At 48.1% G+C, this 10512-nt stretch overlaps 2 protein-coding genes across 2 annotated transcripts; both read right to left on the bottom strand.

Annotated features, from left to right (window-relative positions):
• Positions 1-1110: 1110 nt before the first annotated feature.
• Positions 1111-4214, bottom strand: LOC103655249 (wings apart-like protein 1). The gene is made up of 7 exons (XM_020552041.3): positions 4200-4214; positions 4033-4068; positions 3867-3947; positions 3776-3792; positions 3383-3482; positions 2142-2475; positions 1111-1881 (listed from the first exon to the last, which is right to left on the bottom strand). Exons 1-7 carry the CDS (start codon positions 4212-4214, stop codon positions 1532-1534), a joined length of 933 nt encoding a protein of 310 aa, XP_020407630.1. The 3' UTR covers positions 1111-1531.
• Positions 4215-7527: 3313 nt separating this feature from the next.
• LOC100501125 (putative leucine-rich repeat protein kinase family protein) lies at positions 7528-10179 on the bottom strand. Its single transcript, NM_001195934.1, is given in 3 exon segments — positions 7528-8450; positions 8563-9315; positions 9423-10179. Coding segments are annotated over 3 exon segments (2148 nt in total). The 5' UTR covers positions 10120-10179; the 3' UTR covers positions 7528-7752.
• Between the last annotated feature and the right edge of the window lie 333 nt (positions 10180-10512).

The raw sequence follows: 10512 nt of genomic DNA, 5'->3' as shown, positions 1-10512 counted from the left end.
TGGTGAACTGAAGAAGCACAATCCACTGTTTTCGAAATAAGTTAATTGTCAATCTATTGCTTTCCTTACTGAATATGTGAGCATGTGATGATTTTGAATATGGCTGAGTTCAAAAGGGCAAGCACTATTGTGGGCCATTCGTTGAAGAACTGCATTACAATACCATGCTCACATGTCCAAAGATGGGAAGGTAAATATTAAAAACCAAGTTAACACGTGCTCACATGTCCACATATATAGTACATGCAACCAACTCTAACGACATGCACTTCATCTGTTAGAACAAATGTTAGATAATTAAATTCCTTGAGACAACGGATGTCTACTCTTGGATACAAGCATGTAAAGTAGGCACACAAGCATCAATGGAAGACATGTCTCTATCTGCCACTTTGTGAAGATTATGAGGATCAGAGTGAGGCTTATCTGCCTAGGAGATCAAATTGGGGAGGAACGATGAAGATGACTGTTTTAAGCTCTTCCTCTATATTGATCAGTGAAGATTTGGCTATATAAAAATATTTGGTGTAAATTTGGACTCAAACCTTCAAATTTTTGTGGTGTATGTTATATGTACTCAAATGTTTAATGTTGTGTTTACAAATTTGGGTTAACTATACTATTTCATGTCTGATATTAATTGTATGCACTATAGGGATGAAAAGAAGATAACAGAGGTAGCAAACGTAAGATTTCAAAGAAAGAGACCCCCTGTTCTGAATACGCAGTATTTGAACAAACCTGTAATTTGGAAACTTATTCTGTCAAAATCTAAACAACTATGCTTAGGAAGGAATCTTATTGCAGTTTGGAAGCAAACCCAACTACCCTAATTACAACAGCATGACCAGACACCACCTGCTAGCTTCTAGTTAATCGTTCTCGCATGATAGCTGTTTTAGCCTAAAAAGTAGCCCTAGGCCTAGACATATTCCAGAATGCTGCGTTTCTTTCTTTTCAGGTAAAGAAAAATATTTGGGTGGGTCTTAATTAAGAGGTAGTGTGCAAGCAAGATGTCTAGAAAGATAAAAAAAGAAAATACTGAACAGAACAAAAACTCAAAAAGACATCTATGTTTTATTCGGTTTGTAAAGAGGTGGTCCATCATCATCTCACACCTCAAATTAATGTTTGGTTTAAGTATTGGAATAGGGTGATCTATCATCATCACATTCCTCATATGCACACAATTAGTATATGTATGGAGAATGAGATCATCCCACCAAATTCATATAGGATCACCTGATGATGGACCACCCCATCAAGGATAAGGTGATTCCTCGAACCAAACACCCCATTGATGACACTATTTGATGGGACTGTTAATAATCATCAGCTTGGGAGTATATGGGATGGGAAATTCAAATTTCAAGGCCTTCAAAGGATTACTTCATCATTTCTCCAAAGTTCAAAATGTATTGGTAATCACAGTAAGAGTACATGAACAACAACAACAAAGTCTTTTAGTCCCGAGCAAGTTGGGGTAGGCTAGAGTTGAAACCCAACACAAACCCAACAGTACATTTGAAATCTAAAACATTTCAACCAAAGCAATTACTGCAACATATCCTTGTCTTGCAACATGTTTTTCATGTTGCTCAAAATAATATTCATCAGATTGCAGCTCCAAGTATACTGGAGCATGAATTGTACAAGGCTCAAAAGTTAACCATCCTTTACCATAGCAGAACAAAATAACAAATAATGCCAATTTAATAGTTTTGTATAAACTGTTAGAGAACATACATACACACAAATAAGGTCTTACCTCCAGTTCTGAATGGCAATTCACCATGACATTAAAAATATCATCAAGGCCACCCAACTGCCTTAATGTTTCTTTGAAATTTCCTCCGAGTTCTAACACCTTGTCAGATGTATCTGTAAAAATGTTATAGCACTTCAGACTGATGATGTGATGGCAAACCTTGCTACTAAATTAGGTTTATTAAATTAAAAGTAAGAAAAATACTCAAAGTTCTAAATATGACAACAATCAATAACAAGTGAGATAATAACCTGAGAAAATCATCCATGTAATGCTGTAAGATATTACTTATCTTATTATTTGATTTTATTGCTTTGACTAATAAAATCAGACCTAAAGAATCATGATCCAAAATTTTGATTGGAGAATTTACCCTCTAATGCAACAACAGACAAGCACGCCTTTTCCATTGTCAACAAAGCAAGCCACTTTGAACATAGTTCCGGCCTTGTTGTTCTCTTATAATCCCTGTCTGCTGGTTTGATCTCTTTGCAGCTTAAGAGGATTTCTTCAACTTTTGAAAGTATGTCCTCTGAACAAGAGTCCACATCCTTATTGGAACCGTTAAGCATCTGAAATTTACCGATTCCAAGAAGTTTGGAACCTATTGATGGTGCTTTGGCATCAACAACATTCACCGGAGGGTTTAACAATTTGAGGAGGAAATGGACACAAGTTTCTGAAGACAGCAAATTATTGTCTTGGACCTGAATAATAACAAAGGAAACAATAAGCAGAACCCGTATTGAAGTATTACTACCTGAGTTCCACAATCTAGTGCCATCAATCAAATTCTAAAGGTTGACCATTTGTATGCCTGTAAGGTTAGAGTTACATAGATTCACTATATAAAAATATCATTAGAGTTATCATTCGAATGCCTCCATTAAGTTGTACCAATGGATAAAGTTGCATCTCATAGACAATGAAAAGTCAAAAACTTTATTAAGTAGAAAAGAAAGGAAGTGGTTTTTTAGAACAAAAGCAGGAGATGTGTGAGTCATTAAGAAAAAAAGATAAAAGACTACCGAAAGGTGAGCCCCGGTACAATGGTTGGCTATGACCTGAACGCCTATATGATGTCCTCAAGGCCACCAAAACAACAGACCCCACACCCAACCACTAACACCACAACCAATTTCCAAGGTTGAACTGACGTGCCAGGAGCTCTTAGAGGGCACTGGCACCTTCCCTACACCAAATGGCACCTTCATAAGCAGCTTCGTGAATAACAGCAGAAACAGAAGGCCTTTTCCCCTCGAGAGATAGTCATTTAGGTCAAACACTTAAACTAATGAAAAAGGTTAAATGTCAACATTGCCTGAGATTTTACCTCCAACAAATTTCTAGTTAGTTTTTATATTAAAAAAATATTGAGATTAATCTCATGGTGTTTCTTGTTTGATTTTCTAATAGAACATGCCAGCCTTGTAATGTGAAAACAGGTGGCATTGTAATGCGAAAGAAGTGGTTGCAGCTAAAAGAGAAAACATAGTGGAAATTAATAGCTTTTCTCCACCATGTAATCATCTAGGTGAAGGCAACTTCGAGATAAGTGGTATTCAGTATGCAGAACAGCATGCAGGATTTAAACTGAGATCAAGAGGTACTCACATCACTTGCCAAAACAAATAAAAGAGCTCCTGCAGCAATAGCGCAGGGAGGATCATCAATGTCCAGAACCAAAATAGCATCGATAATTTGCTGTACCAATCTACAGGATATAAGAAAAGGAAGGCATTTGTATAAGTAATAGAATGGAAAAAGGTGAAGGGAATGGAACGGCCGAGCGCTCGAGCCGAACGAGCGGGACGAGCAGAACTGTTGGTGGAGTTCGCGGGGGAGGGCGACGACGAGGTTTCTAGGGGGACGAGCGGGCGGGGACAACAGCCGAGAGTACGGGGGCGCTGGGGCAAGGGCATGGCCTCGCCCCTATGCACACCACCCTCCTTTGCCCCTTAATAGGAGTAGAGATATATTTTTTATGAATAATATCAATTATCTTACTGTCGTAAATGCTCAACCTATAAATAATGCACTAAACCAAAATCTCATACAACAAATGTTCAACATAGAATCCATGATGGTTTATACTTGCCTGTTGAGAACATAATGATAGCATTGCAATCTTCACCAGCTTCTCGAAGCAGACCTTATCATGGTAAAACAATTTCATGGCCTGAAATGCATCACGAACAATTTCAAACACAGTCATAGTAGTAAGGTAAAACCCAAGTTTGCCAATGTTGATCTAAAGAACTTACCATATGCCAAAATCTCTTGGCCTCAGTTACAGACAACTAATAAAGTACAGTGCTAACCAAATCAAACAGAGAGCACAAGTTCTCCTTATTCAATGAAGAGCTGTCAGGAGCAGTCGCTAATGAATTTATCTCCATAGAAGCTCTCAGGAACCACAAATTTGCAGCACTTGAAAGAGGACCATCGCAAATATTTTTTGCAAGAGTCTTAGCTTCCTCCGGTCTTTCTAGTTTCAAGTAAAATGATATGTATTGGCAAGCAAGATCCTCACTAAGACACCCACATGATTCTGCATTTTTCCTAAACTTTCGGTATGGATGACGTGAACTCTGAAGCATCAAATTCATAATCCTGGAATAGTGTGATGGAATCTTCTCTCTCAGGATATTGAATATCCATCCAAAGCTTTGCATACAATGACTACATTTTGGAAGTTTGTAGCCATCTACTACATTTTGGAAGTTTGTAGCCTTCTGACAGCTTCATCATACACCTAGAATCCACACCACAATATAAAATTAGAATGTTCATAAAAGTGTGTCAGATCTAGTGTGTAGTGTAGCTGGCAGATCCTGGCTATGAAATGGGAAAAGAACCATTGTGCTCTAAACTGCAACAGACGGACATACTACAAGGCTATTACGCTATTACGAAGGGACAGTTTTAAATGGTACACTATATGCTGTACAAGTATAAATATTTGTCAAACTCTAATATTATAACTGCAAATGGCATTAGAGAGTTTCCCTAACAAGCATATAATAACAATTTCTTCACAAACAAATTAGGTACAAAAGCATATAATAATCACAGATGTTTATATTTGTACGAAAGTGGGGATATAATTCCTTTACCTGAATTGATCTATTCAACCTATTTGATATAGCATCCTTTCTATTTGAAATATTGGAACTGTTCAAGTTGCTAAGCTGAAGCCTAGAAAACCAATCTCAGTAGTCCTCGATACGAGAGAAATCTCTCTTAAGATCATCGAGGACCTCCAGTTTCAACTCATCAGAAATCTCTGGTTTGTAGCCCAGAACATGTCAGGTACAGAATAAGACCCTACAATTGGTGGTGCTTCGACTGAGGCAATCTGTGGAGAAAGGGCAACGTTTTGTTCACCTCTGCAGAAAGCAAGGGCAATTATATCTCAACCAAGGTTTCTAAATGGAGGCAAATATTATAAACAGTGAGAAAATAATAATATACCAATATTGAATGCTTAGCAGTAAAACCTTACTCGACAAACTTGTCTGCATTTATGGATCGCTTGCTGTTGCATGATTCACATAACGAGGTGGAACTCAACTGAACTTGGTTGTTGAGTTGTCCCCGAAGATCAGAAACCTTTTGCTGCAAGTTCATAATATCAGCTTCAGCGACAGCAACTTCCTCAAGATCAGCCTTAGTCTATTATCAACGTAAAGAAAAAAAACTTAAAATGGTGAAAAACATTATCTACCTCAATAGCCAGATTCAGAAAGGATACCTTGGTGTCTATCGTTGAGGGGAAGGGGGTGAGCGGAGAAAGCAGAGCACAAAGGTTGCTGGACGAGCACACATAATGGCCGCCTCGCCGTCGCTGCACGCCGTGGCGCACCGGGGGCCCTCCCTGACCGCCCTCCTCTTCCTCGTCGCCGCGATGGTGCTGGTTCCCCCTGCGGCGGCCGAGATCCGGGAGACCGCAATCCGGGCCGACGCGCAGAGCATCATCCCGCTGGACGAGTTCGGCTTCTCCCACTCGGGCGTGCTGGAGCTCAACGTCTCCGGCATCGCCTTCGACCCGCAGGCCTCCGCGGAGCTGGACCTCTCCCAACTCGGCTTCTTCCTCTCCACGCTCGACGCCTGGGTCCACGTCCTCCGCCAGCTCTAGGACCTCGACGTCACCTGCGCGCTCCAGTCCGAGCTCGTCAAGCTCGCCTTCTCTTTCGACCGCCTCCGCCCGCCCTCCAACCCCGCCGGCGTCGAGGTCGCTCGCTCCTCCTCCTTCTCCACCGCCGTCCGCGTCTCCGAGCCCGGCCAGTACACGCTCGTCTTCGCCAACTGCCTCGGCGGTGGGCGCGACGTGCGCGTGACTCGCGCGCGTTGGGTGGGGAATCGTGGCTGGGTGGGGGCGGGCGGGCGCGCGCGAGATCCTCGGCGGTGTTTGGTTGCCGGGCGGCGGGAATCGCGGCTGGCGCCCGCGAATCGCGGTGTTGTGCGGGCGGGCGACGGGATCCTCGGCGGGCGCGCGGGAGCCGCGGGAGTTAGGGGAGAGCGGGGGCAGTCTACAGATGAGTCTTAATAGTTGTAGAGATAAACTAAAAAAACTGTAAGGCGCGCCGCAAAAGGCACGCACTGATGGGCCTAGAGCCCTAGACACGGCGGGCCTGTTGACGTTTCGCCTCGTCTCGAACCTTGGCAGGCCTGCATGTCGTCGTTTCATCTGCGAGGGAGAAAGCCCTCCAAAAAAGGAAAAAATTTGCTACAGCCTCGGCTATAAACTAGTATTTTTGCAGTTTCTCGTAAAAAGCAGGTCAATAACACAACTAAAACGTTATCTGGTATACCTGCAGATGAGATATATCTTCCTTTTATGAGGAGGCTGCAAACATCCTCGTTTGCAGCGGGGCTGCAGCAATTTTTTTCCCAAAAAAAATCATGTGATGAGCGAGCTGACCATGTGATGAGCGAGCTGCCATTCCTTTGAGCAAGATTTTTCTGATCAACAATGTAAACTATCACAAATAAATAAAGTCAACTGCGTTGCTTTAAAAAAAGTAGTAGTTACCCGTCTGTCCAAGCTGACAGATTTATCTACCACCTCTCTACTAGTTTCGATGTGATTTTTGATCGTTTTTTTTTAATTTTTGAAAGGACGGATTTTAATAGTGGTTTATATGTGTGAAAACTGAAAAACAATAAGAGGATGAAATTTTCAAAGAACGAACCTTTTTGTGTGGCCCTACTCTTGATAATTGGCACAAATTAGAATAGTTGATCGTCCATTCACACAATTAATGGCTTTGTAACTTTTTCCGATTGTCAACAGGGGAGAATCTCCCCCACGGCCCCACCTGGTGATAATAGCCAAGAAGGGCTGGGGTCCGCCCCATGAGAGGTTACAATGAGTCAATGAGAAAACAACGAAGAAGGAACAAGCAGATATGATAGCTAATATATGAGCGATCTGAACTGAAGGTGTTATTTCATACTCCCTCCGTATCAATTAAAATTATTTTAAAGTACTATAATTTAATACTTGATGTGTTTAGATTTATTATCGTCCATTTATATATAAACATACAAACTAAGAGATAAAACGAATATTATTTTCGTTCTTGAATATTTATCGCCCGCTAGTTTATTTTTAAACTAAACGACGATAAATAAAAAAGAATAGAGAGAGTACTATTTTTGAATGGATGGAGTACCAGATTAGATCTAAGAGGTAGCAAGGGGAGGTTGCAGCACCAGTTGTCCACCAGATGCTTTGTAATAGATTTCTGTTCACTGAGAAAAGCAAACTAAGATCTGTGTGATTATATATAAGTAGCTTCTTTTCTCTCCAAAAACCTACCACCGGCAATTAACAACCAGCAAAGGTATATAAGAATACACAGTACTAGTCCATGTTTAGGGTCTCGGCATGCATGCAGGTCATCACATTTTGGGCTCATATCATCAGCTTGCGCACAACCCTCCCTATCGATCGATTCCCGGCCGGTTCGTGTCGATGATCAGTTGAGGGCAACATCGCTGTAGTCCTCGTCGATCACCGTCGCTTGCTCCTCGTCGGGGCGCTCCTTCGCCTTGAGCTCCTCGATCCTCTCGATGGCGGTCTTGAGCTCCCACCGGTTGTCCACGTTGCTCTCGCAGCACGCCATGCCGACCCTGATCAGCTTCACCATCTCCTCCTTGTCCTCCTCCTCCTCGCCCCGCAGGTCCCGGTCCACCACGGTGTTCAGCCACTCGCCCTCCGGCGTCGACCCCACGACGGTCACCAGGTCGGTGTTGCCCGCCGCCGGCCCCGGCTTCTGCTGGGACGACGACAGCTCGCCTGAGGGCGCCGCCGCCTTGGGCGGGTCGTAGGTCGGCGGCCTTCCAGTGAGTATCTCGAGGATGAGCAGGCCGAGGCACCAGACGTCGCTCTTCTTGGACGAGCGGCCGAACTGCTTCCGCTCCGGGGACTTGAAGGCCACCATGAGCTGCGCGGCGTGCGACTGGTTCATCACCGGCACCAGCGCGTAGTCCGTCAGCAGCGGCCCGTGGTGGGCGTCGAGCAGGATGTTGGACGACTTGAGGTGGCCGTGCGGCACCGTGAGCATGCACAGCTCGTCGTACAGGTAGCTGAGCGCCCGCGCCACGCCCTTCACGATCTTCAGCCGCGCTGCCCAGTGCACCGCCGCCTTCTTCATCCCGCCGCTCTCGCCGCCGCCTGTGCGAACGAACGAACGCGCCAACACCAAGCATGCATCCGCCAGCCAAAGGTTAGAGGGATGATCGGTGACGACGACGAGCTCGAGGTGAACACTGAACAGTGTACTCACCATGGAGGAGGTTCGCCAAGCTCCGGTTGGGGACGTAGTCGTGGATGAGCAGCTTCTCCTCCTTGCGGTAGTAGTAGGCGACGAGCGGGAGGAGGTTGGGGTGGCTGAGACGGCCCAGCCGCCGCATGTGCTCCTCGAAGTCCTCCCTGCCCACCCGGTTCATCTCCTTGAACCGCTTCACGACGACGGACTGGCCCGTCGTGAGCGTGGCGCGGTAGCACACGCCGAGGTTGGCGGCGCCAAGCACCTCCGCCGTCGCCTTGAGCAGGTCCTGCAGCTCGAAGAACCGGCCGCGGTCGTCGCGCACGAACGTCAGTCGCCCCTGCTCCGCCTTCCGCGCCGCGCCGCCGCCGTGCGCCACGCCCCCGGCGGCGGCGGGCGCCTTTGCCGCCGGCGGGTGCGGCTCGACCCTTGGCGGCCCCGAGGGGCGAGACGACGACGCGGTCGGGCCGAAGTTCTTGGTTTTGTACCCCCTCCGCCTCCGCAGCGCGATGAACGCCACGCCGGCGATCAAAAGCGTGCCAAGCAACGCGGCGGAGACGCCGAACGAAATGGAGCCCTCGACGGGCTCCTGGCCTTCGTCTTGCTTCGGGTCGTCTGCTGACGACGCGCCCGTGGATGCCACGGTGTCTGCTGCTGCTTGTGACGGCGTGGTGCCTTCTTTGACGGAGGCCTGCGGATGCGCCTTTGGTGACGGCGTCGGGGGGGCCTCGCATTTGGCACCGAGCGGCGGGCCGCAAAGCTTCTTGTTGCCTGCACGCATGCATTATTGTAGAACAACAACGTCATATGGATGCAAGTGGACATTGCACTTGCACCAAACATCATGCATGCATGATGTTGTAGAAAATGTTGCTAACCGGCAAACATGTCCGATGTCATGGATTTGAGGCTCGCCGGGATCTCCCCCTCGAGCTCATTGTTTGCGAGGTTGACTTCCGTCAACTCCTCCTGTTTCAGGTCCGGGATCTTGCCCTGAAACTTGTTGTCGTTGAGGCGCAGCTCCAGGAGCCTGGGCGCGTCGGCGAGCGACGCCGGGATGGGGCCAGTGAAGTCGTTATTGGACAGGACCACCTTCTTGAGCGAGCCCATCCCGGCGAACGCGTCGGCGGGGATGACACCGGAGAACTTGTTCTCGGACAGAAAGACAGCGCGGAGGCCGCTGAGCTCTTTGACGTTGGGCAACGGGCCGGCGAACTCGTTGTTCATGAAGCTCAGCGTGCGGAGGCCGGGGCCGGGCAGGCTGGTGAGGGCGCGCAGGTCGAGCGTGCCGGAGAGGCCCATCCCCTCGAGCTGCAGGCCGTGCACGCCGTCCTTGTTGCACAGGACGCCCTTCCAGCTGGGCCCGCCGTCGGCGCAGGGGCTCGTGTCGGGGGACCAGCTGCCGAGCGCGCCGCCGTCGTCCTTAATGCCGGCCTTGAGCCTGAGGAGCGCGTCGGCGGCGGGCGCGAGGGACAGCGTGAGCCGCGCGGCGTCAGCGACCAGCGGGAGGAGGCATCCGGCAGCTAGCAGGAGGAGGAGGAGGAGGCGCGCTAGCGACGACGGCGCTCCGGCCATGTCCGGGGCGGCGGCGCCGGTGCCAGGGAGCCAGCCCGCCGGCGCCAGCACTTGACGACGGCGGGTGAATTGGCCGGCGTCGATGGTGCGGGCGGCCCCTATTCCCGGGCGCGCGCGGATGGGAAAGGCTGGCCGGCCCGGCACGCTGTTTTCCAGGGAGGGGCAGAGCGGGAGGTCGACGCGAAGAGAGAGAAAGGGAGGCGGAGAAGGGGGAGGAGAGAGGTTTCACGAGCTCCCCGCGCACGCACGCGCACACGCGCGTGCGCGGCGAGGACGGTGGCGAGGGATGAGAGGCACCCGCATCGCATGGGCCAGCCGTAGCGGGGGTCGGGGATTTTGGAGCGCGGCTGCTGGTTTTGGCCAAGAATAGCGATGCCCGGCTTCACGCATGGT

This window comes from Zea mays, chromosome 4 (genome assembly GCF_902167145.1).
Source record: "Zea mays cultivar B73 chromosome 4, Zm-B73-REFERENCE-NAM-5.0, whole genome shotgun sequence".
NCBI classification, from domain to species: domain Eukaryota; kingdom Viridiplantae; phylum Streptophyta; class Magnoliopsida; order Poales; family Poaceae; genus Zea; species Zea mays.
This window is presented reverse-complemented; position numbering and strand designations above follow the sequence as displayed.